Source organism: Pleurodeles waltl, chromosome 6 (genome assembly GCF_031143425.1).
Source record: "Pleurodeles waltl isolate 20211129_DDA chromosome 6, aPleWal1.hap1.20221129, whole genome shotgun sequence".
Taxonomy (NCBI): Eukaryota; Metazoa; Chordata; class Amphibia; order Caudata; family Salamandridae; genus Pleurodeles; species Pleurodeles waltl.
Genome location: NC_090445.1, coordinates 155,194,140 through 155,221,290, shown reverse-complemented (window position 1 = coordinate 155,221,290; position 27,151 = coordinate 155,194,140). Strand labels below are relative to the sequence as shown.

Below are 27,151 nucleotides of genomic sequence, written 5' to 3'. Positions count from 1 at the left end.
CTCCTACTTTTAAAAGAGGAGGCCCCCGAGAGTGGGCAAAGTCTACAATTATATATTTGGGACTAGACCTGGAAAAATCCCTTACAATAACTAAAGCAGTGAATTTACAAAAACTAAAGGGGACAGTTTAGAAGGTCCTACCGAGGTGGAGTGGCAAAACACTCTCTAGGTTGGGAAGTAATGCCACCATTAAGATGACAATACTACCTAAATTCCTATATCCTATATCTCTTGCAATCATCAGATCAAAAAAGAATTGATAGAGCAGCTGCATCATGACTGTATAGATTATATCTGGTAAAATAAAAATAAAAACAGTCGTCCCCAATGCTGCATTTCCAATAAACAAAGATGGCTTGGGATTGCCAACCTCCTCACGTACCATTATGAGGCACTTTTTCAATACTTTATGAACTGTACCAGGAGAGAAACTGACAAACAATGGTGTATGATTGACCATATGATGGATTGCGACTAACTCTATGAGATACCCTGGATATACAAATCTCGAAGAAGCCCTAACCCATACAATTCTCCTGTCACCAGAGAGTCTGAGATAGCATAGGAGCACATAGAGGTTTGATCTCTTTCCCCTCCCTCCCTCCCACACTGTTATGGGGCTGCATAGACTTATCTTGAGCCTGGATCACCAGGATTTCTTTCGGTAGTGGGAGGTGGGCTGCTGCGCCCTGAGAGATATTTGTGAGACAGGAAACATTAAGCCTTTCAACCAACTCTGGCATGAGCACTGGTAACAGGAGAGAGACTCTTTCCATTCTACCACGTGCACCATTTGCTGCTACAGCCGCATATAAAGGAAGCAGCTACAAGAGATCTGACACCCTCTGAAAAATGTATTGTCACTTCCTGGGAGGAGAGGCAGGTGCTACCCCAACTGTATGTACCCCTTAACAACAAAGGCCCAGAGATTCGGGTTCCATTTCAAGAGGCCTGGGAGAGAAAACACAATGTAACTCTGGATCCAGGCCAGTAGGAGGCCATCTTGAGTAAACACAGCACTGCAACATGCCACGTGGGTGGGAAGGAAACCCTACTCAATATCCTGTACCACTGGTACTACACTTGAGCTAAATTGGCAGTAAAGGACCATACAGGGGGGCACTGTGCTGGAGAGACTGTGGGTAAATTGGCTCTCTGATGCATACCCTGTGGTCCTGCCCCTTGCTGAAAGACCTTTGGCGGGATGTGCCACAAATGACTGAAGATGTAACACATCCGTGCCTGGCAAAGTGCCCGGAGGTGACTACACTGAGGATGTCGGAAGAAACTTACCCCCACACAATAGGAAAGGGAAACTCATCTCCCACGTGCTCCGCTGGGGAACTCCTGTCATACCCTCAGAGAGCGAGTGGATGTGGAGATTATGTCCAAGGCAAAGGACGAGAGTTCTGGAAACAATGGGGCAGTGGAGAATTTACCTTACTGGCGGTACAGAACTTCAGTACCCTAAGAGGTTGTGACATTTACACATTTTAAAGGAATCTGATTTGGATTACTATCATTGTCATACGTGAGGCCTGCAGACTTTATTGACTCCTAATTTCCTGGAATCATAGGCACAACTTTGGTTGTGTTATTATGTCCTAGTGGGAGATCCTTGAAGGATGAAGGTTGGCGTTCAGTGGACACTGTTAACTGTACTGTTGAAACCTAAAAAAATACAATGAAAATATATTTAATAAATATAAATGTATATATTCATAAATACATTTCAACTTGAAATACACTTTCTAGGCTCTCTTTCAGCTACATCCTCCTCACACAAATCAGAAATGCCACATAGAAAACGGCCAACAGGAACCTGGAGGGTGAGGTTGAGGGACATCTCATTCCTACATATGACTTCAGTGGAAGTAAAAGCCTTTTGGGAGTTTTTATGTACTACAGATTTGGATTATTGCCAATATTCTCTGACAAATTGGTCATATTAAATTCTCTTTGGAATTTCTCACAAGAGGTAGAGGCCAAGATTGTTTCTAGACATTTTCTTTTGATTGCTGTGATGGCGAAACAACTAAAAGCCCACTTCTGGGTTTGGGTACATTATCTATTTATCTCTGCAAACTACGTGTCTCAGAATCAGTCAGATACGTTATCTAGGGCCAGATGTACCATAGGATTTTACCCATTCTGTGTCTATGGGAAAAAGCTTTCGTACACATGTCCCCTAGTGCCTTGCAGTCTCATTCTGCTCCAACGCAAATCTTGATTCAGGTGCAAAACTCACGTTTAGGTCTAGATTGAAATTCTAGCTTTGTTATCTGGCGCAAGTCATGCTGGTGTACTGTGATATATTGGATTTTGCGCACCTCCAAATGAAGGGGAAACTCACTCAGTTAGCATGTTATTCTGCATGCCCTGGTCCAAATCTCTAAATGAAGCACAGTTTGCCCTCCCGGTGTATACCACACTCCATCCTGCTTGTGTTCACCAGGTACGCAGTTAGCACCAGTGATTGTCCGGGGCTCAGAATGACGCCATACAGGGGAGCTTAAGAACACAGGCGCAGACATATCACCCATACTTGTCCGTACAACGCCATACATTGGTTTAGGAGTACCAGCATGACCAGAACGGAACAAAAACCCACAAAGGAGCTGCAAAGGACAGTGTTCATGCATACACAACTCAGCTGCACTGAGTATCACACTGTAGCTTTGCCCTCCATCAGTAGCATCTCAGTGGTACAATAAAAATCCAAGTCACAACCAACCCCTACACACCACCTTCTATGTTATGTTATGCAGGTTTGTATAGCACGCTATCACCCGGGAGGGTATCTTGGCGCTGAACAGGTATTAGTCTAGATCAGTGATACTCAAAGTATGGCCCGGGGGCCGCATGCGGCCCTCCTGACATTTACATGCGGCCCCCAGGTCTTCAGCAGCACTGTGCTGTGCTGCTGTTTACTTGACTTGGCACTAGCACTAAAAATTGTTAAATAAACGAGCGAGTATTTATTTGGAGGCTAATTGAAAAGGGAGTAAATATGGTGCCCTGGAACTCACCTTAAGAAACACCTTCATTATTAAAGACATATTGCAGCAAAAATATAAAAGTATGATCTGTTTGAAATTCAAAAAGTGTATTTCATTAATCTGCAGAACCATTTTACCTTAGTTCACACTATTATTTCACAGCATTGAGAAGTATTTTTTAAAGTGATATTTTTCAAACATAAATTTACAAACTTTCATCCCCCTTCACCCCCCACACCCTGACAACAATGTGAACTGTGAACTAAGAGGCAAGTCAGTTGTTATGTGAACTCTTTGGGAGGGCTGGGTTTCTATTATACAAGAACAATATTAGAGTTTCGTAAATCAGACCCAGAAGGTTTTATACAGCATACATCCTGAAGACGTATTTCAAGATTCTTATATGTAATGATGAAGAAAAAGGAGGTAAAGTGAAATAAAACACTTGCTTAGGATCACACAATGGAGAAGCTGGGATTTATACCCAAGTTTCTGGTTTCACATTGCGCAATTCAGACACTAGATGTATACGCTTCATTTCCCCTACAACCACTACTCCTCCCCACCCCTCAGACCGCAACCCTGCTGGCATCAATGCGGCCCTCAGTCACATCACAGACCAAACAGTGCGGCCCCTGGGAAAATGTTTGTGAGTACCCATGGTCTAGATAACCCTGGGGCCTAGTGGGACTACTCAAAAAGCCAGGACTCCGCTTTACTGATCGAGTGTTTCTGGGAATGGTGAAAATGTGTTAAAAACTGGACATGGCTATGATGAAAGTGTCACGAGCGAGTAGAGACTTTTCTATGGAGTTACTCTGTGTAGAGAATTTTAGACGGAGCCTATACCCCCCCCCCCAACCCACTGTAGAGTGTATCGATTGAAAGACGGTGCAGAGTGCACAGCACTTTGAAGGCAAATACTTTATTCCTCATGTTGCACTTGGACAAGCTTTTATGCACTTAGCAGGAGTAGGAATTTGGCAGAATACAGCACTATATGCGATGCCTGAAATACACTAATCTCACGCAAGTTCCCTTATGTGGTCCAACATTGCCTGGAAATAGCTTTTTCTGAAGTGAGAAAGGAGAGAACATTGGCTTACTCTGTGAACTGAATAAGTCAAACAATTCAAAGATTTATGTGATTGTTTTTCACCATTGTTCCCAGGATGCAAGCTTAGAAGAGTAAGTTGCGACGTCTGTGGGCTGCTATTGGCTGGCTTTTCAATTGAGATGCAGGGGAGCCGAAGAGTAGGCCTCTGTGTACTGATGTATCATTGTATCCATCTTTTCATCTATTTATGAATAGGTGTTAGTCCCCCGAGCAGCTCTGTCTCAGTGTGCAACCTCCCACTTCTGCTGCTCGCGCGTCCAATGCAAGACACCTGTGCCCACCCGCACGGTTCAGAATGGCTGCTCTCTGTCTTTCTAGCTAATGGGACTCCCTCGATTGTACTTAAGCGTGGGCCTACCTAAGCTACAATGTGCTCCTTACAATTGGCACAGCAGTACCACCTCTAGGCTGCAGAGGCTAACGTGGCTTCTCCCTACCAAACCATGGACCTAAAAGCATATGATAAAACCAGGCTTATTAAATGCCCCTGCAGTGCCCAGGCGCACAACTGAAATTCACAATTTGATTGACGATAACAGTTACAAAATATTTTTTGTCATGGTGACCAAGCTCTAAGATTGATCTGTCTCCGCTGTCTTGGAAGCCCTGGCCGACATGCTAGGGTATGGGGAGGCCAGACATTTCTTTTAAAACTGAGTTTGCTATCTCCATAGCTCCACCTCCTGCTGTTAATGGCTCTGAAATACCAATTGTTAGGTTTTCTTTGACTACAGATGATACTTTTGCTTTAATGTTGTGATTTTTATCTCCCTATAAAACCACTATGGCCACTCAGACATGGCAACCCGAGATGGGAAGAAGTTTTCTGTTGTCTCTCTTTCATTCTTCTTTAATCTTACCGACTTAGATCTGAAATCATCAATTGTTAGACTTTATGCAAGGCTCCCCATGGTGTCCAAGCAGTCTCAACAAATGTATGTCTTAACAACTGGTTTTTAGACCAGTCAGCCTTAGGGTGGTCTTTCCCCAAACACTGCTTCCTCATCCATTTTTGATGACCTCATTTTCAGTGGTCTTGGAACTTGCACACTTTACCACTGCTAGCCAGTGATAAAGTTCTTGTACTTTCTCATTAAAATGTGGTAACATTAGCTAATCCCCCAACTGGCATATTTAATTTACTTATAAATCCACAGTAAAGTGTTACTAGGGTGTGCTAATTAAATGATACTAGTGGTCCCATGGCACTGATTGTGCCACACATTTAAGTAGCCCTCTAAACATGTCTCAGATCTGCCACTGCTGCCTGTGTGTACAGTTTTCTACTTGGCAGAATAAATCTTTTGCCAGGCGCAGACACTCCTTTTTAAATGCATATGTCACCCCAAGGAAAGGGTCCAGGGCAGCTTGGAGGGCAGGGTGCAGTATATTTAAAAAGTTGGACTTGTACCTTTAAGTTTTATAGGTCCAGATGGTGAAAAACACATCTTTCACTAATGCAAGGCCTGCCTCTCCTATAGGAAAACATTGGGGTTACCTTATTACACTCAATAAACTGTAATTTCTAAATGGGAACAGGTGATATGTTCATATTTGGTGTCTTTGGAATTGTAATGAAAAGTCCTATTTTATGGCAAGGTCGGATTTTGAATTCTAATATTAAAAATGCCACTTGTAGAAAGTTGACATTTTCCTGCCTTAGCCATTTGATGTCTACAGCCTATCTCTGGGTCACATGACTGGGAGTAGCTGACAGTTGGGATTTGTGTATTCCTCCTAGATAGCCACACACAATTCAGAAGTTGTGCCTGGATGGGACGTCACTGTCAGGATGGGAGAGAGGAGCTTGGCACAGCTCAACTTACACTTGAATAAGCTGTGTCCTGCCTCCACACAAAGGGCAGCAACCCTGTTGCTAGTTTCGAGCCAGGGCAGGGAAGGCAGGAAGCCCGTGTACTTCAAAGGGAAACCTCTAGAAGCTTCTCACACAAAGGAAGAACCAGGTATAAATATTGGACCTCTGACACCAACTCTTCAGTACCCTTCTGGACCTTTGGAAATTCTGCCAGAAAGGACTGCTGTGCTGCCGAAAGGTTTATCATTCGGCTGGACTACTGTCTTGCTGAACTGCTGCCTTAATGGACTGCCGTCCTGCTGCCTTCCTACCTTAGAGGGATTTTGACCTGCACCTGAACCCAGAACTCCCAGAGTGACTCAGAGGGCTAGTCTGGTGGCCTTTTGTCCAGAGCCACAGGGACATAACAGGCTCCCAATCACCTGGACAGGCACTCAGATCCAGATGCATGCATTGTGCCACTTTGCGACCCCTTGTGCCACATTATGCCTGCATCAGGCATAATGTATGCAAGTGGGTGTTCCGGCGTTAGGAGGCCAGCAAAAATGGCACAGTGAAATCTCGGAGATTTCATTTTTAACTCCTGCTCAGAGCAGGCGTCAAAATGACACACCCATTGAAGTCAATGAGAGTCTTTGCACTTTGCTACATTAGTGTAAAAATGTTGACTCTATTATTCTAACGACAGCCGTGGTGCGCCATATTGTAAATACGGCGCACACATGGTGTCGTTAGGTGGGGCAAGGGAGATGTAAGAAAAGTGGCAAATCAGTCCTGATGTGCCACTTTCTTGTAAATCTGGCCCAACGTATCTAGTCAAATCGAATCTTTCAAAAGTGTGATTGCCTTTGTGAGGGGTGTGGTGGATTCCAGCAAAGCTGGAGTACTTCCTGTCTGTGCCCGACAAGTAGAAACATCGACCCAAATTATACGTTGTGCAGAATAAGAAGGAGTATTTACCCATATGGTAACACCACAAACTTTTCTTTGCACAGGGATAAGAATTTAACCACTTGCTTAGAACCAGGGCTATTGTGTTTACTCAAAACTTTAAAAGCATTCTAAGGACTATGGCAAACAGTTGTGCCGCTAGGGGAAAAAATACATTCAAATCCTCATCTATTTCATATTTTTACATCCCAGTCACGTAGTGGAGTCCAAAAATATATTTGTTTCCAGGAGATGGGCGCAGCGCTACATTCATGTCCCTGCTCAATCTGTTCCTATAACCCCCAGGAGAAGGTATACACACTGGTCTGCCTTGATGGATGAAATTTATTTCCTGACAGCCCTAGCACAGCCTAACTCTCAGCGGCCTGGGAATCGCAAGCACACAAGCCCTCATGCTCCTATTTCACCACTCTCCCCCTGACAAAAAGATGCAGCTGAGGCTGAGGAGATGGAGCCGGGACTGTCCCTCTCTGTATGTTTCATAACCTGCAGACATTCGTAATTTGGGGCACATGTGCCACCCTAATATGTTTTGAGCTGGAAGACAAGTAATTTTCCAACCTGAACTAAGAGAAAATGTGCCACCCCCCTTACCTGGCAGGGGTGCAGATATATTATTCATTTTTGTGGTTGCAAATCTAAGTTTGTGACCCCAAAAATTTATTTTCCAATGTATGAATCCCATTTTAGGAGTCATTTGGTTTTTCTGCTGCCTAAAATGGGATTGCAACTGGATACCAATTTGTTTTTATTTGGAATGGAGGTATTATGGGCATCCCTCCCAAATAATGATTTAGTATGCAGTGTCTCAATTGTATGGCACCATATTTCCAGATGGGGTGGAGTAGTGACATATTTGCAGGAGAGAAGGGTTTTCCTTTGGATCTCTTACCCTTTGTGAATGATGAAAACAATTTCAGGAAGAATTCTAGTGGTCATTGGGATGTAATGTAACGTGGATTTATAGAGCGCAAAACTTGTCACCCATAAGGGTATCCAGGTGCTCAGTAGGTTCAGGTTCTACAAGAAGGATCAGTTGAAGAGCCAGGTTTTTAGTTTCTTGCGGAAATCCATGAGTGATGTAGCTGTCCTGATGTGCTGAGGTGGGTCGTTCCAAGATTTGGGTGCCAGGTAAGAGAAGGTCCTACCTTCAATCTTGCTTCTATGGATACGGGGGGCGTAGGCGAGTGCAAGGGATGCAGAGCAGAGGTTCCTCATAGTTTGGTGCAAGCGTAGATGGAGCTTGAGGTAGGTGGGACCCTGGTTGTGAAGAGCCTTATAGGCATGGGTGAGCATCTTGAACTGGCATTGTTTCTGAATGTGAAGCCAGTGTAGTTTTTGGAGGTGAGGTGTGATGTGCATTTGGCAAGGAAGGTTGGGGATTAGTCTGCCAGCAGCAGTTTGGATGGTTTGCAGCTTGTGTAGCAGGTGTGCAGAGATGCTGTAGTAGAGAGCTTTGCCGTAGACCAGTCTACTTGTGATGGGGGCCTGGGTGATGGTCTTTCTAGTGTCATTAGGGAGCCATTTGACAATTTTTCTTAGAATGCAAAATATATGAAAGCAGGCAGGGATGTCAGCGCTGATATGATGTCTCATGGTGAGCCTGGTGTCCAGGATGATGCCCAGGTTTCTGGTTTGGTCAGAGGGTGAGGTGGTGGACCACCAAGTGGAGTCCCAGGGTGAATTATTGCTGCGAAATATCAAAACTTCTGTCTTGGCAGGGTTTAGTTTGCGGCAGTTGTCTCTCATCCAGTTGGCCTGGTTGGTCATGTGCATTTTGAAATTACTTTTGGTGGTGTTGGCGTCTTCTTAGATGAGTTCGGTGTCATCAGTGTAGGAGATGATGTTGAGTCCAGGGGTACGAATGATGCTTGCTACAGGAGTCATGCATACGTCGAAGAGAGTGGGACTGAGTGAAGACCTTTGTGGTACTCTGCAGATGACGTCCTTGGGTTCTGAAGTGAACAGAGGGAGCTTGACACCTTGCGTTCTTCTGGTCAGAAAGGAGGTTATCCACTTAAGAGCTGATCCTTGGATTCTGGTTTAGTGGAATCTTAAGATGAGTGTTTTGTGGGAGACTGTGTCGAAGGCTGGGGAGGGGTCCAGGAGGATGAGCGCAGTAGTGTGGCCTCAATCTAGTATGCTTTGAATGTCATCTGAAGCTGCGATGAGGGCTGTCTCAGTGCTGTGGTTGCTTCATAAATCTGATTGTGAGTGGTTCAGGAGCTTGTGGTGTTAAAGGTAGTGAGAGAGCTGACAACTGATGGCCTTTTCTATGACTTTGGCTTGGAAGGGGAGCAGGGAGATGGGTCGGTAGCTGCTGAGGACTCTGATGTCTGCAGATGAATTCTGAGGAGCAGAGTTATTTCTGCATGATTCTAGGTGTCTGAGAAAGTGGCTTTAGCGATTGAGGTGTTGATGACGGTTGTGAGTGCGATGCTTATGATTGGTCTCCCTAGTTTGAAGAAGCAGTGGTGACATGAGTCTGTGGATGGATGCCATTATAGGTGCTGTGTCTTTGTTGGTCATCGGGATCAACTCCGTGAGTGGAGTGACTTTAGTGGTGGAGGTTGGAAGTGAGGTAGAGGGTGGTTGAGGGTCGGACTTACTGTAGGTTTTGGATATCTTGTCATGGAAGAAGTCACAAAGTTGGTTGCAGAGTCCTTGTGTCGGGGTGACTGAGTTGGAGGTGGCTGCCAGATGTGTGAATTTCGTAACGATGGTGAAGAATTCTTTGATTTTGCTTGTTGCTAGCTTCCATCCTCTGGGTCAGAGCTTCCTTCTTGATCTCTTTCAGTTTGAGGTGGTAGCTCCTGAGTGAGGTCTAACAGGCTTTCCTCTTGGAGGTGTGCTCTTGTGAGGTTCTCCATTTTCTTTCTAACTGTTTCCATTGTATCTTGGACTCTCACAGTGCGTCGGTGTACCAGCTTGCATGTTTGTTTGTCCTCTTTAGGTTGGCATTTATGAGGGATACGAGGATGTTGGTACTGGTGGAGATCCAGTTATTGAAACTGGCTCTGTTTCTGATGGTGTCGTTGGAGAAGATGGGTGGGTGGGCGGAGCTGGAGCGTTTTAAGCCATGCAACTTCTGTCACCTTCCAGCTGCAGCTGGAGGTACGTAGCCGCTCTGTTGCGGGGTGGATGCCTTCAAGATGTTGAAGTGTATGATGAAGTAGTCTGTCTAAGTGAGCAGGGAGACATGGCTGATTTTGATTTTGTCGCTGGAGGTAAAGATGGGATCGAGAGAGTATCCTGCGGTGTGGATGGGCCTTTTCATGAGATGAGTGAGTTGGATGTTTTGTAGGCTGTTGGTTAGTTCTGGGGTGTTGAAATGTGCTGAGTCGTTGAGATGGAAGATGAGGTCTCTTAGGAGTAAGAAGTCTTTGAGGTTGGCAAAGTCAGTGAGGAGGTTATTAAAGTTGCTCTGGTATCTTGGTGGCAGTTATGTGAGGATCCCCCTGATGGTGGTTTTCCCATTCCTCTGGAGCTTGAAATGTAGGTGTTCTAAGAAAGTAGTTTCTGTGTCATTGGTGGCAGTGCATTTGATAATGTCTCTATGGATGATGGTGATGCCACCACCTGGTTTTGTGGTTCAGTCCAGGTGCAGGATCCCTTGTCCTGGTGGGATGGCGTTGGCGATGTCGAGGGCAAACTAAGGGTTGAGCCAGGCCATCGTGAAGAAGGCAAGGCCTGGTGTATGGAAGTGAATGAGGTCCCAGGCCTCAGTTGCATGATTGTTGAGAGAGCCAGTGTTGATGTGCATGCATGTGAATGATTGTTGGTGAGCAAGTAGGGTACTGTGCGAAGTGTGGGTGCAGGTAGTGCAGGCAGGAGTGGTGCTGTGTGAGTGGGTATGGCTGGAGGGTGCAAAAGTGTGGCGGCAGGTGAATCAGCAGTGTAAGTATGTGAAAGGAACGATCACGGATTTGGGTGCCGAGGCAGCAGCAGTCTTGGTGGTGTACATGGTTGAGACAAAGGAGTTCCTCTGGGGAGTATCTGTGAGTGCCTAGAGGGCCAGGGTTCCTGGCACGGGGCACGGTCGAGGAACTGACTCACTGTGCTCTCTCAGTGAAAATTTAATTTAAAAAGTTTTCTTAATTAAAAGGCTATCGCAGATGTGGTGGTCTGTTGACCCTTGCAAGCCACCGTCCATGTGATTGTGTCTAATCAGTGTAAGTTGCAATTTGAGATCTACCTCAAGAATATGAACGACGTAGGTCAGATTGCGACCCGCTCTTATTCAGAATTTAATGAACAAACCCAAAATTCCAGGCTGGTCGTAAATTGCGACCGGCTTTAGTGATCGATGTACTGATTTATCTGGCCCTTTATTCTGTGTTCATATGGACAATTTGTTGAAGTCTTATATTGCCCTAGAAGTGTCCCTGGGTTTAAAATACATAGAAAACCTTTATAAATGTCCTTTCCAGACAGGTAAATTGCATTGCAACTTTGTCCCCGCGCTTCACCAGCAACTTTGCTACATCCCGTGTTTCTTGGAGATATTTGACCCATTGTAGAGAGGATCTGGAGCTAGCACTCTTTGTAAACTGAAAAAAAAAATTAGGACAGATCAAATCAATTGCAGATGCAATAAGCAATTTCCCACAGTTTGCAGGCAATTTTGCAACAGTAACAAGCAAAATCCAATAATGTTTGCACTGACAAGGAGGACACTAGTGAATTTATCATCATTTTGTACCAGTTGGTTGATACGGTTGGTGTAAATGTAGCTTCTAAACTAGAGACAAACCCGCCAGCACCAGTGGAAACTTACCTGGCATTGGTGCAACTTGTGAGAACTGCCTTCTAGTTGTGTTTTTCGAGCTTAGTACGTGGTAATATGATTTGCAACCAGCGAAGACTCTATTGGTTCGATTAGGGATGCCCCAGATTTGTGCAACCCCTGTGCCAACACCTCTCCGTGCAGAGATCGTAATTAGAAGTGAGGCATTTACCACATTGGTAATTACCGGATGTGCTAACGTGCGCAGACCTGGAGCTTTCCCCTGTGAAACTTCGACGGGTCAAACCTGAAAATTGGCAGGGAGAGAAATGCTTGATAAATGCTGAAACATGTGGATTTTGGTGCGAAAAGCACCAAAATGAGCATGCTATTCTCCGTTGGGATGTAAGCACTTGTAATTGGTGACAATTATAACACCCAACTAATTCTGAACCACAGAGTATCACATTATACTGGATGTGGTGATTATTGCATACCCTTTGGTGGCAGTCATTATTAGGGCATGTATGTTTTACCTCTCCTGGGCTGTTTTAGTGTTTTTTAGTGGGACTCAGATGTAGGGTTAAAGTATGGCAATCCTACTCTACGTTTCCACCATCTAGTAAACTTACAGTATGGTGCCCCCATCTGTGGTGAGCAAAGTAGGATGCCGCCACCAGAGGTAAACTTACAGTAGGGTGCTTCTGTGTGTAGTAAACACCCAGCAGGGCCCCCACCTGTGGTAAGTTTACAGTGAGGTGCTTCAGTCTGTGGTTAGCTCACAGAAGGGTGTCCCTTCTGTGATTACTTTTCTGTAGGGTGCACCCCGCTGTGGTAACCCTACAGCAGCGTCCCTCAATCTGTGATAAATTTAGAGTAGGATGCCATCATCTATGGTAAACCTACAGCGGTTGCTCCCATGCGTAGTAAACTCATAGGAGGGTGCCTCCATCTGTTGGAAACGTATAGTAAGGTGCCTCAATCTGTGGTAAACTTATAGCATGGTACCTCGATATGTGGCAAACGTATAGTAGTGTGCCCCCATGTGTAGTAAACTTAAAGCAGAAACATCCATCTGTGGTAAACCTACATTAAAGTGTCCCATTGGTGGCTAATCTACAGTGGAGTGGCCCTGTCTGTTGTTAACGTACAGTAGGGTGTCCTAATCTTTAGCAAACTTACAGTGGGTAGTGTCATCCATGGTTAACCTACAGAAGGGTACACCTTGTGTGGCTACCTTACAGTAGGGTGCCCATTGGTGGTTTACATACAGTAGAGCGTCCCCTTCTATTGTGAAGTTACCATCAGTTGGCTCCACTCTGTGGTACAGTTACAGTAGGAGACCCTAATGATAGATAACGTACAGTAGGGTGCCCCTAGGTGTAGAATACTACAGCGCCTCCTCCTGCGGTAAACTTACAGTAGGGTGCGTCCAGCTTTGGTAAATCTGCAGTAGGGTGCTGCCTCCTTTGTAACTGTAGCTCACACTTAAAGCTTACAGTGGGTACCTCCTTCCATGGATAGCTTACATTAAGGTGACCCCTTATGTGTTAGGGTGCCCCATTAGTCATTACTTACAGTAGAGCGCTCCCTTCTGTGGTTAACATACAGTAGGGGGTTGCCGCGTATGGTGTACTTACAGCATGTTGCCTCTGCCTGTCGTAAACTCACAGTAGGCTGTTCCTCCTTAGATGCCTGTGGGTTCCTGAGTGGCCTGCCCATGGCTTCCTGTTTCCAGATGAATTAATGCTGTGTGTGGTGGGCTGTGGAAAACCGCAGACCACTGACCCCAATAGGCACTGGCAGCATGGTAATCTACCAACTAAGGCAACCAACAGGAGACCTCATACAGAGCACTCACCCTCTAAATGACATGCTACTGGTCTAGCCACTGCATTCATTAGAGCGTGCACTCTATAAAGGCCAATCTCCAGGCCGTGATTGGTGGTCCAACATCTGTCGATTTGGAGCCCAAAAACAAGGTCTCCGTGGTAGGTGTGGGCCTTCGGAGGGAGCCACAACACAGCAAGGCAAATGAGACAAAGAAAAATGGCCAATCTTGGGAAATTCAATAAAAAGTTTGTCAAAAATAGATATTGGGAAATTCCCCAATTCCAGGAAATCCCTTTGACCTAGACAGTTTCTTTCTGCTGTTAATGCAGGACCATACTAAATCAATACACCTAATAACTACTGGGAGAGAATTAAAAAAATGAAAGGAATTGGGGAATGTCCCAATATTGACCTTTCTTTGTTTCATTTGGCTGGCAGTGTTGTGTATTATGAAAGGGAGGATGCCAATATAGACAGCCCACTTATCCTCTCGTTCCCCCATAGCCTTATAAAGATAGAGTGTCATATTTTGTGTTGCCACTTAGGGAGATGCCTAAAGCAGTTGAGAAGTTTTGATCTGTTCCTGCTTTATTCATTAACTGTGTACTATGTTTATTTCCTTCAAGAAAAGAACAAGAGCAAGAAAAATGGAAACTCCAACTTCAGCGCCGCCCGGAGACAGAGCCGCACGGTGTTGTATCACCTGAGCAGCCAGGTGTCCAGGAAGAGCAAGAGAGAAGTCAAGATTGACAATGTAAGGATGGACATCTCCCTCTAGCCCTTGACACCTGAATATGAATCGGTTGTTCTGCAACTTCTCGCGTAGCATCACCTCACTCCTAGTTCAGCCGCTGCTCATCTAGTTCCACTGATGCTCTTCCGGTCCTACGTCTGCCCTCGAGCCCCGCCATTACATACCTGCGCATGCCCTGGCACGCCTCTTGTTCTATATGTACTTGCTTTCTTCATCTTTGCCTACCTCCTGCCTTTACCTCCTACCTCCTCTTGTAATTTTTTACCTCTGCGCTGCCCCGTCTGCTCTTTCCTTTTAACTTTGCTTCCTTAGTCATCATCTTACACTACTAAGACATCTACTTACACGACTACAGATGCTCCTGATGTGTTCACGTTCTCCTCTGCTTCCTGTTCTGTGGCTGTGGCCCTACCTCTGCGTCTGTACCTCCACATTTACCTCTTCTTGTCTACTTACTTCTCTGCTCCTCGGTTCTACCTCTTTGTTATAGCTTTATATTTCATATTTATGCTCAACAGTTCCTTATTCATTAGTTCCAGTTATTAAGGTGGTACATCCCCTTATCTCCTTCACTTTATTGTATATGAAACATTCTGACCGTGTTGCAGCCCGCCTTAGTATGCTGGGAATGGTTCTATTCTGTGAGGAGCGCTGATTGTGTGATGAGTTGTGGACATTTATCTCGTTCAGTTTTTACTCTGTTCCTCTGCTGCTTCATCTGCCCTGCTACATCGGTGTCTCTGCCTCTTGCTCTTTGAGTTGTCCCTCTGTGCGTTCCTTTGTCCTCCACATCTACCTCTCTCCTCCACATCTACCTCTCTCCTCCACATCTACCTCTGTCCCCTCCACATCTTCCTCTGCCCTGCCACATCTTCCTCTCTCCTCCACATCTACCTCTCTCCTCCACATCTACCTCTGTCCCCTCCACATCTTCTTCTGCCCTGCCACATCTTCCACTCTCCTCCACATCTACCTCTCTCCTCCACATCTACCTCTGTCCCTCCACATCCGCCTGTGCCCCTCCATGTCTACCTCTGCCCCTCCAGAGCTACCTCTGTCCCGCCACATCTTCCTCTGCCCTGCCACATCTTTCTCTCTCCTCCACATCTGCTACTGTTCCTCCACAGCTACCTCTCTCCTTCACATCTACCTCCGTCCTGCACATCTACCTCTCTCCTCCACATCTGCCTCTGTCCCGCCACATCTTCCTCTCTCCTTCACATCTGCCTCTGCCCTTCTACATCTACCTCTACCCTTCCACATCTATCTCTACCCCTCCACATCTACTTCTACCCCTCTACATCTGCCTCTGCCCCTCCACATCTGCCTCTGCTCCTCCACATCTGCTTCTGTCTCTCCACATCTGTCTCTTCCCCTCCACATCTACCTCTACTCCTCCACATCTACCTCTGCCCCTCCACATCTACCTCTGCTCCTCCACATCTACAGCTGCTCCGCCACTTCTCTGGGTCACTGACCAAGCAAACAAGTTGTTTTAATGATGGATAGGTTTATGAGATTTTAATGTCGTGTTAATACATTTTCTGGTGATTTATGATGCGTGTTAACAAATGAATTTTCATGCCGGGCCTCCCGAACATTGGGTGGCTATAGGAGTAACAAGATTTAGGTAAACAACTTGGTGTTTTGTTGCCATTAAAACCACCAAAGGTCAGGTAACTAGTCTAGGAGAGAGGATATCAGTTACTGTGATGCAGGGTGATCCATCCTGTTTGCCAAGGTTATGGCTCATCACCAGTTTCCGGTCCTACCTGGGAAGCACAAGGTTCCAGTCCCTTTGAGGCTTGACCAGGCAACAGCTTGCCCAGCTTAGGATGTCTGTCACCAAGAGCATGGCTGATGGAGCATGGGATGCAAACCCCTCACTCGAAGTGCTATCTCCTTGGCAAGAGCTAGAGGCCAATGCCATACTTTCAAGCAGCTGCATGGTTGTTTCTCAGTTACCAACTTATGACTGCACTAATTATCATTCTCTCATTTTTGTGAATTTGCAGTTTTGTTGTCTTTGCAGCAATGTCTGTGTCACATCATATCAATAAAAGAAACTGAATAAGGATGCAGAGTTTCCTGGGAGCAGCTCTTCTGTGGTTTAGGGAGCTACATGGAAACTATTGCATAGTGGTATTTAATATGCAAAGATGGTAGACCAGGAAGCTGTAGTGCTGGGATCCAGAATTCCTTGTGCTTGTGTGCTAGGTGGCTGTTTGTACCAAAGGAGACATCTGCATTACATCTGCATAGATTCACCGAAAGGCCAGGACTAGCAGAAGGAAATCACAAAACCTTACACCTAGTCTTCTTGCAGGTGTCTGCATGACCACAGAGGCCAGCGGCAACCCAGGGGGTGTTACACTGAGAGTACAACATTCTTAGTGTGGCATGCTTCATCACTGGGTCATCCATCTAGCACTTGGAAGCATCTAGGATCAATACTGTCCTCTAGCCTTCTGGTCTCCAAGTCGTGGGTACCTATTCAGGGTGAGGTCAACGCCCCCTATATTGGTATATTGTTTTGTCCTTTATGTGACCTTCTGACCTGTTATAAAAATTGTATGTTTATTCGTGCCTGCCTACCACAGGATTAAAACCAAGCAAATCAACTAGCAGACCCCAACTTCTCTCCTGTCGGCATGTTTCAGGGCTCCTTACCTGACTTCACTGAGGCAGGAGCCTTCCTAAGGGCATAGATCCTGGTTTTTCACTGCCTGCACCCCATTAACAGCACCCCTGCCACACAGGAAGCAGCAACAGTGTTCCAGCTGCATTGTGAATGCATTGGCATTTGACGTCTTCTCTGTTTTGAAAACACCCACCCCACTGTAATCTTGTTGCACTGACTAAAATACCAGGACCTACAACCCAAGAAAGGCACCTGAACCAGGGCCATCATGGAGGATGCCACTTGCAGCAGGTGAGAGTTCATCGTCCAAATGGGAATGTTTAAGGTTTTTTAGGACAGGATTGTTCTTGTTTCAGTTCCTTCCTTCATCCCTAAGGTCAATTCTGCTTTCCATGTGAGCCAGGAGGTGATCCTGCCTACTTTTTGTCCTGAGCCGTCCTCCTATGAGGAGTGCAGATTACACTGTTTGGATGTGAGACGGTCTTTGCTGTGATGCCTTGATGCTGTAAAGTCGTTCCGTAAAGGAGACGCTTTATTTATGAATTTTGGTCCTGGTGGGAAAGGGGAGAAGCCTTCTACTGCTACCTTAAGTAGGTGGATCCATTCTCTTATCTTGTTGGCATATCTATTGAAAGGTGTGGTACCTCCTCCGGGTGTTCAAGCGTGGTCCACACAGAGTATGATGGCAACAGTGGCTGAAATGTAGGGGGCTTCAGAGGTGGAAATTTGTAGGCTGGCGACTGGGTCCACTCCCTCCACATTTGTTCGCCACTATCGGATTGCTGAGCTGGAAAGTTTGGCTAATGTTTTGGGTCACAATTTTGTACTCTATGAGGGAATAGAGGTGTTTCTGTGTATTTTTCTGGACTCTTTATTAAAGATTGGGTGTTGCAGCTCAGTTGTCTGTTTCTGTTTTTACTTCCTATGTCTCATTGGTGAATAAGGAAGGTGAGGGAGGGACGGGAGGTAATGCGTCCATTACTTACCAACAATGGCATTACTCCTAGTCCTACTTCCTCGCTTTCCTTACAGATCCCTCCCGCCCTTCCGATAGGGAACAACTCATTTTCTTGTTGGCTTGATTACGTACAGGATGGGGAGGGGGTGATGGGGCATTTTATTTGAGAAGGGAGGGGTCTAGCGGAGGCAAGGGGTCTCCCCTCCCAGCTGGCTGGACACAAAAATACAGCTATAATTGTTCTGGCAAGTACAGCAAGAGTCCATCTACCTTCAGGCGGAAGAACCTCTCTGTTTTAGTCCAGCTCGCAGATCAGTGTCCTGGTTTGTCTCAGGCTGGTGGGCTGCAGAGAGCTGTGGCAACACGAGTGATGCTTTGCACATTGCATTGATGCAGGGGAATGGCGCGCGCCCCAGTAGCGCCATGTCAAAGGGCCCACGTGCACCTTGGACGCACGTGCGTTCTTGGCCTCAGCAGCCGTGCTAACAGATGCATCTTTCTGTACACCGATAGGCTCTCCTGTTGAAACAATTAACAGTTCCAGGAAAGCCGGCCGTGGTTCCCTGGGAAACCCGCTGAATTGTAATTAGCTGCTTGTTATCATGAAGCTACAGCAAAGAATTAGGATGCCTTAATTAAAACACATCCCAGGGTAACCAAACCAGAGCAGCGCTATCTTTATCCACTGATGCATCGGTTCCCCGACTACCTGAAGTTTTAGGGATCCCCAAGCTGTAACAGTGGTGAGAACATGCCCCCAGCTCAACAACATAGTGGGAAGTATGTCTGCCAAGAAAGTGTGTCGTGAAAACCCTCATGACTGACCTGTGCTTGTCGGACAAGCAGTCAAAGCAGGGCTCGTGGGATGGTGTGAAAACTGAGTCAGATACATGACCGTCCAACCACGGTGATGTCACAATATATCTAAAGCCGACGTCATCAAACAATGCAACATTCTAGAATGATGATTTATGTTATTTGTTAGTTCTTCTTGAAGATGCAGGACTTGTCATCCCAACATGGGTGGACCAAGTTTTTCTTTTTTCAGCATTATATAGCGCAAACTCGATCCACTGGTTTTGGAGCACTTCACATGAGCACCTGTTACGTTACACAAAGGCAAGCTCACCCAATAGATCACATAGTCCGAATCAATGAGCTCTTGATACTGAGGAGAAGGGCTTCGCGAGGTGCTGATTATCTGCACAACTAAGCTAGCTCTTGGAGGGGACCCCCAGTGCGACTTAAGGACTCGGGACCAAGGATGCTAGGGGCACATACCTGCACCATAGCAGAAAGTCCCTACGGACTGCTAGGATGGTAAAAGGCGAATGGGCGATTAACCACTTTAGCAAGAAGGTCACTTAGTGGTGCAGGGAAGGAAACTCACTAGGCAGAATCTTACCTCTTTAGGATAAGCTCATATAAACCTTGTCATGGTTGCAACAGCTCTTCACCATCTGTAGAAAGGGATCCTTGTAGAGCTTTAAGACCCTCTGTACAACTCCTCTGGGCTTCTAGGGCTGGCAGAAGAGCTCTCTTTAAGCAGCCCATTTGGGTAGCAGGCGAGAAACAGCAGTATGGCTTTGTGTTGAGCCTCACGATGTGTTTCGGCAGGTTGGAAGGGGCGTGTTTGGCAGGAAAGCAGCATGCAGGTCTCATCCAGAAAGCAGTCTTGTTACAGTGTGGAGCACCAGCTTATATTCTCTTTGCACAAGTCGTGCAGGATCCCACTTTCAGTCGGAGACTGTCATAATTCAACTAAACAGGACTAAAAGCCACGCTGTCGGATGTCATATGTGGGGGAGGATCATAGACTGGCTTGGACAGTTCTTGTATGTGTATGCCAGCTAAAAGCCAGACATGAGAAAAACTGGGCAGGTCCTGGCTGGTCTTTCCCCACTCTCTTGTGGGAACTACCTTGGTGGGAAGAACGGGAAGAATTAAGGGTTCAGTCCAGGCAGAAAGAACATGACAAGGAGAACAGTACGACACCAGTGCCTGCAAGGGGAGCACAGGAGCTTTCTAAAGCTTGAGTGAAGAAATCTGTGAGTGAATCTAACTAGATCAGTGATTCCCAACCTCTGGTCCGGGGACCCCTAGCGGTCCGCGAAACCTCCTTAGGGAGTCCGCAACTGCTTAGAAAATTAAATAATGTTATCAGATTACATCCCCAGCTTTCAGTAATGACTCAGTGGGGGGTCCCCAGATCATAATAATGATTCAGTAGGGGTCCCCGGATTCCAGTAATGATAAAGTGGGGGTCCACAGAAGTCAAAAGGTTGGGAACCACTGCACTAGATAAATGAATGAGCTCAGTGGGTCTGTGGGTGGTGTGAAAAGGAGAGGAACAGCCTGGCGGGGTGCTTGTAAAAGCAAGCACCGAGAAACATTTCAATGTAAACATTGCCCCACCTGCACATTTCACTAACTCACTAATTCCTAAAATGGTATGCATTCCTACAGTAATGCAGGGGTGCTTTCACTTGCCCCAGTCCACTGGGCAGTGTCAGCACAGAGCAGCTTGACCCAGGGGAATCGGAGCTTCTTCAGCAGGCCCTTCAAAGCAAAGCTGCTCACTCTATCCATCTGAGCATGGATTAGGATAATCACTTCTCATAAGGCATATCATAGGAAGAGAGGACCTCAGAACCCACCCCATCAGTCCATGGAGTACGGATCCAGAGAAGGGCGTGCACGCAAGTGGTGGAAAAACAGATCTCATGACCAAGCGTGTCCTTGAGCATCGGAATTCAGATCCTCTGGATCTTCAGCTGCTTCTAGGACAAATGGAGGAAGGTGGAGCAGAGTGTAACAGAATGAGTAGACTTGGGCGATACTTAGGGTGCGGGGCGTGCAGGAGCTGAGAAGGAAACGCAGGTGAGTCTAGTAGATTAAAGCGCTAGGGGGAGTGCAGGACGGAGTAGTGCTTGAGTAGAGAAAGGTGGTTCATGAAAGGGCAGCTTGGAGCTGGAGAACAGTAGAAAGTGGTAGAGGTTGAGTAGGGAATGCTGGTAGGTGGAGTGAGGTGAATCGGTCGTGGTAGTAGCTCAAGGGGGCCGCGGCTGACTTCCTTTCTGGTTGGCTTCTATTTAGGTATGTGCTCACACACTGTAACAAGAGTGACTTGTATCGATATTTCCTAATGTCATTCACATAATTGTCTCAGTTCCTGTGGAATGTGCTCAGGCGCCCTTCTTTCCGTCAGTTCTCAGCCTGCGGACAGCAGACATTGGTCACAATATACCTTTAATTTCAGATGACTCTCTGTAAATCACCTTTAGCAGACTCAATACACAGCTCTAATCGGACCCACCACACAATTATTTCAGTCCACTTCTGCTGCATATTGGGGCTGATTTTCTTTTCCCACAGATGTTTACCCTGCTTTATCATGCAAATAGTTTTCCTTTTTACTAAGGATGGTAAAGTTGTCTATGCAATCCCCACTTCTGTCTTGGGTTAATTCCAGTAGAGTTTCAGACCAAAGATAAGACACCCATGGAGACAAAATGAAGATGAAGCCTTCAACTCCAATGTCCTCACGATTTCATTTATTCCTTGTACTCCTAAAAAGTACTGTTGAGAGTTAGTGGTTGACTGACAAAACCGTGGTACGGTCCATCCTTCAAGGAGCGAAGTTTGCAATGTCTTTGTTCTACACCAGTTGCTTTTCGACACTGTCCTGGTTCTGCTCAGCTGCTTCAGTGCCCCGCAGTCGTTATGGTGGTAGATGGGCTCATATTCGGGAACGCAGACGCGGGGGTAGGTGTGTCATTGCACGCCGGCAACCTCACAAATTCATTGTGAACCGGGCAACAGGCCTGCGTGATCCCATGAAACACTTCCTCTAAATAGAGATGGGTGACTGATAGGAAAGGAAAGCCAGTCCGGTTTATCTCTAGTAAGTGACTAATGACGTCTTGACTGTGAGCGTTAGGTTGCAGGAGCTGATGATTTTTCCTTTGTTTTCAATTGGAGAAGTCCAATGAATAAATAGGTCCTGAAGAAGCGTCAAGGGATCCTGTTGGACCATGAGAGACGCGAAACATGTCGACCGTATATTGACCTTATACTGAGGGATTTCGGATAATTACCGTCTTCCTTTATCCTGATTTTTGTACGAGTGTCTGAGCATTACCTCTTGTTTCACTCCCTTGCTACTTTTTTAATCTTGACCAATTCCCAACAGCGAACAATAAATTATTTAGTGAGGGTTTTGAGCCATTTTTATTCTTCTCTTGTCTTTTTTCTTTCCTCTTTCTCGGACCCACACTCGGTTCCGCGGCTTCATCATTAACTAAAAGATCTCCGGCAAAGAGCCCCCCTTCGGGGGGTGCCCATCAGGCATTGCAGTGCCGGCCTGACGAGGAGCTGTCCGATGATGAAGCATGACACCAAATGTGGTGTGTGAGGACTTGTGCTCCTGATTATCAGGACTTCTTCCCTTTCCCTTTCGCCAGTTTTGGAACAGTGTATTATATTATATTATCAGGTAGATGGGCATGCCCATCATCACTTGCCCCCAACCTTGTGCCAGTCTTTAGGTCACTCGGCCTGCACCACAATGCATCGAGTGTTGGTGGAACGTCACATCTGAAAGGCTATTTATAAAGAACTCATTTTTCCTGCTTTGGTCCAGAATAACTGCATAAATGTCAGCTTTCCAAGCTCTTTATATAAGATAAATTTACATCTAATAGATCTAAATTGAACTGATTTATAATAATCAGTATTTACAGTGGAAAAAAACTGTCATGGATCTGCTCCTCCTGGATTAACCCCAAGACGGTCCTATGTGATTAAATTTTACATTAATTACTTCGGGGTTAGTCTTAGGTTAAATAATGTTGTGCTCCTAGGATTTAGTAGTAAAAAAACTCCCATAAATCCCATAAATTATTTTTGAAGCCTTCTCAAAGAGCACTTGCATGAGGTTTGCTGATGAAGCTTCTTTTTGTGGTTTAGGCATGTGGTGCAGTATTCTGAACTCTTACACCCCTTGGGACAACTTGATGAGGCAAGCCCACCATACTTTTCTTATCTTTGTCTATTTGTTTAAGACACTCCACATAAATCACTTAAAGAGTTCTGGTCTTGGAAAGCTTGCTACCTGGACGCATTTGACCCACGTGGAAGGTAAGAATACTTTTGACAAAGCCAATCTGCTCCTTTCGAACACTTCCATTACCACCATCCTGAGATAACTAAATATTCAATGACTGAAGTAGAAATTCACAACATTAGACACAGAAGTTTGTGGAGTTTGAGGAAAGACCTTATGCAGAATCCTTATAGGAAAGGCATAGAAAGGGACTGTTGATGATCAGAACAAAAGACTCCTTTGCAATTTGTTCACATATTATGCAAAAATACTTTTGTGATCTTAGCCTAGGCCCTGGTAGGTGTAGTAGGCCTCCTTGTGCATTGCTAAATGCCCCATAATATGTATTATCCTATTTAATTGTTTGAGGGTGTAGTAGGCCTCCTTGAGCATTGGTAAATGCCCCATAATATGTATTATCCCATGTAATCGCTTGTGGGTGTAATAGACCTCCTTGAGCATTGGTAAATGCCCCATAATATGTATTATCTTAAATAGTGACTTGTAGCCTTTATTTAGCAAACTATATTGTCTCCTTGCACAGCAAGCCACCAGCAAATATTTGGCAAATCCAATAACAGAACTGTCTGTACCTCATTTGTAAGACTTGTGGATAGTGGGAGTTTTACACTGATTTAATACCACGCCCCTTATTGTCAGGAGTGCCTTCTTTTCTGGATCCTCAAAGTGGAGAATGTATGGAAACCAAGTGGAAGAAACTTGCAATTGGCTCCCAGACTGTAAAGTAAATTTATTTTAATACAATGTGTTCTAATATTGTTGTATGTCCTTGTTATAAATGGGGTTTCTAGTTAGCAGCGGTTTGCACCCTGTCGAAGCAGGGACCCTCACTCTAGTCAGGGTAAGGGAGCCACACAGCTAAGATAACTCCTTCTCCTTCCCTTGGTAGCTTGGCACGAGCAGTCAGGCTTATCTCAGAGACAATGTGTAAAGTATTTGTACACACACACACAGTAAGACAGTGAAAATCCCACAAAAGTACTTCACATCAATTTAGAAAAATATCCAATCTTTATTCAAGTAAAACAAGACTAAAATGACAACATATATAAGTAAAGATATGAATTTTCAAAGATTAAATCTTAGTATACAGCTTAGAAACACAATAGCTCCAACTGGGGCTATCACAGCATCTGATGGAGTCACTTCCAACAGTCCAATGCCACTCCTGTAGGAGTGCAGGTCGGTCATGGAGTCGCACGGACCACAAGTACAGTACCTTGAGAAATGATGAGGAAGCAAAGACGTTCCATGGAGTCGCGTAGTTGATGCATCGCTTGAGTCAGTGCGGCATCGGTTCCTTACTGCTACCGGGGAGGTGAGGCATCACTTCCTTACTGCTAGGCAGGGGATTTGAGGCGTCAGTTCCTTATGGTTGCAGGGGAGGAGATCCAGCAATAGCTGCGAGGTGCCTGTTCCTTATGACAAGGTGGGGTTGATGAATCCAGCAGGTCAAGAGTGAGGCATTGTCTTTGCGGTGTCACAATCACACTCCGGGGCCAAAGGTGCTGAGTCGGAGTTGGGTGTCACAAACATCAGTGACACAGTACTCACGACTCACGCTGTAGCAGGACTTCGTAGGTGATGTGGCGGCATTGGGCCTGTGTTGTAGGATGCAGTTGTTTCACTCATCCGGGACCACGGCTCCAGTGCAGGCAGCAGCGTAGAGTCAGAGAGCGGCTCCAGATCAGAAGTTGCTCTGGAGTCGATGTGCTTAGTTTCTTCATGGTTGCACCAGAGCTCACTTCCAAGGGCCCAGGAACTGGAATTGAAACCACTTCGCAATACAGGGCTCTCAGCAAAACAGCCCAGGCCCTGGCAGGTGAAGTCTTTGATGGCCCTGAGACTTCTTAACAGGAGAAACACAGTATGTGGAAAGCCAAGTCCAGTCTCTTAACTCCCAGGACAGAAGCAGCAGGCCAGCACAACAAAGCAACAGGCAGAGTGACAGTCCCTTCTACAGCATCCAGCCCTTCTTCCTGGCAGAATGTCCTCAGTCCCAAATTTGTTTAACTATGTGGGGTCAAAGGTCCAGTACTTATACCTATTTCTGTCTTTGAAGTAGGCAAACATCAAAGAGACGTCTTTGTAGTGCATAAGACCCTACCTTTCCCTGGCCTGGCCCCAGACACACTCCAGGGGGATGGAGACTGCTTTGTGTGAGGACAGGCACAGCCATATTCAGGTGCAAGGGTCCACTCCTCCCACCACTCTAACCCAGGAAGACCCATCAGCCTGGTGATGGGCCATCAGGATATGCAGGGCACACCTCAGCTCCCTTTGTGTGACAGTCTGGAGTGAAAGCGCAACCAGCCCAACTGTCATCCTGACCCGGACATGTATTCAGCAGACAGGCAGAGGCACAGAATAGTAAAGCAAGAAAATGCATACTTTCTAAAAGTGGCATTTTTAAACTTACAATTCAAAAAACAACTTCACCAAAAGTTGTACATTTAAATTGTGAGTTCAGAGACCCCAAACTCCACATCTCTATCTGCTCCCATGGGAAATTACACTTAAAACGTATTTCAAGGCAACCCCCCTGTTATCCTATGGGAGAGACAGGTCTTGCCATAGTGAAGTTAGTTTAGCAGTATATTACTATCAGAACATGTAAAACACACCAGTACATGTCCTACCTTTTAAATACACTGCACCCTGCCCAGGAGGCTGCCTTGGGCCTAAATAAGGGGTGACTTGCATGTAGTAAGAGGGAAGGTTTGAGCCTGTCAGGTGGGTGTACTTGCCCGGTCGATATGACAGTTTAAAGCTGCACACAGAGGCACTGAAGTGGCAGACCTCAGACATGTCTGCAGGACTACTCATGGATGGTACAATCAGTGCTGCAGGCTCACCAGTAGCATGTGATTTACAGGCCATGAGCACTCATGGTGCACTATTCTAGGGACTTACAGGTAAAGCAAATATGCCAATCGTGGAGAAGTCAATCACCAATATACTTTAGACAGAGTCAAGGGCCCCATCTGCCAGAGATGCACAAGTTACAGGTAAAGCAAAGATGCCAATTGTGGAGAAGTCAATCACCAATATACTTTAGACAGAGTCGAGAGCCCCATCAGCCAGAGAGAGTTTTCATTAACACCTAGGCATCCAGCGCCACCTCCAGATTGCTTCCCATTGGGCATAAGAGGAGGTGAGAAACATCTTTCTTTCCTATTCTGTCACCTGCAGTGAACACTTCAAGCACAAATGGGTCACTCGCTGGCACCAAGGCCTTCGTTAATGGGACTTTAACGAGCAAGGATTAAATGGGTGTCAAAGAGAAGCCAACTTATTTATTCACTTATTTTTCTAGCACACTGCCCGAAAGATAGCTTGGTTGAGCGTCCACTGATGTGATGTCAATGTAACCTGCAGGTCACAGTTTCACAACTTGGCAATGGCACCTTATTATGTCTTACATTATACACAGCAAGTTGTTTCACTGTGCCGCACAGCGTGAAGTTATCACTGTGTGACTCTATTACTCATGGCCCTTAGGATGTTTCCAATCATCAACTTGTAGGTATAGCTGCCACCTGTGGGACAACCAGAAGTCTTTATATACGGATCTTTGTATGCCAGTATGTTCTAGCATGTTTAAGTCATACAGGGCAGGTCCCAATGCCGCGTGTACATGCCCTTACCAATTCTCTTTAGTTTGAAAAAAGGAGTGAATAAGTCTATGTCCTTAACCAGTGGCAGAAGGAGTAGTGGAGGGGTGACAAACAGCCTATGGGCTTAGGGCAATGGAGTCACCATAAATGTTGGTCCATCCTACTGTTCTGTTTTGGCTGTTGTTCACATTCACTATTGGGGTAGGATTCCAGAACAATTGGAAATGAGAAATGGAGGAGGAATATTAAGGTAGCATTGGTTGCCTTAGGCTTAGGCAAAGAGTTGGTTCAGAACCTCTTGGCAAAATGTCGCATCACTGTGGAAGGAAGGCTCTAATGGGTAGTGCCGACATAATGTGTGTGGTATGGCGACAATCAAGCTGACATAATAGCGTTGAAAAAGTTACAAAAATATGTCTGACGAACGCACAACTCTGGTCAGTCAAGATGAATGTTCCAAACACATTTCACGTGTAATCCATGTAGTGGCTCCTCTGCAAAAGAGAAATGAGCATGTAAGAAGAAGGTTGGAAGAACGATCTTTCCATTCAGATGGAACTCTGACGGTACTTTCAGAATGAATAAAGAGTTGGTTTGAAGAACCATTGTGTTGT

The 27,151-nt window shown here is 45.7% G+C and overlaps 1 protein-coding gene across 1 annotated transcript in view; it reads left to right on the top strand.

The window, feature by feature from the left end:
- The window catches only part of KCNH4 (potassium voltage-gated channel subfamily H member 4), a 541,864-nt gene that overhangs the window by 345,882 nt on the left and 168,831 nt on the right, over positions 1 to 27,151 (top strand). The window contains exon 4 of the mRNA XM_069237683.1: positions 14,069 to 14,196. Within this exon, the coding sequence (XP_069093784.1) occupies positions 14,069 to 14,196 (128 nt within the window). The remainder of the gene's footprint in view (positions 1 to 14,068; positions 14,197 to 27,151) is intronic.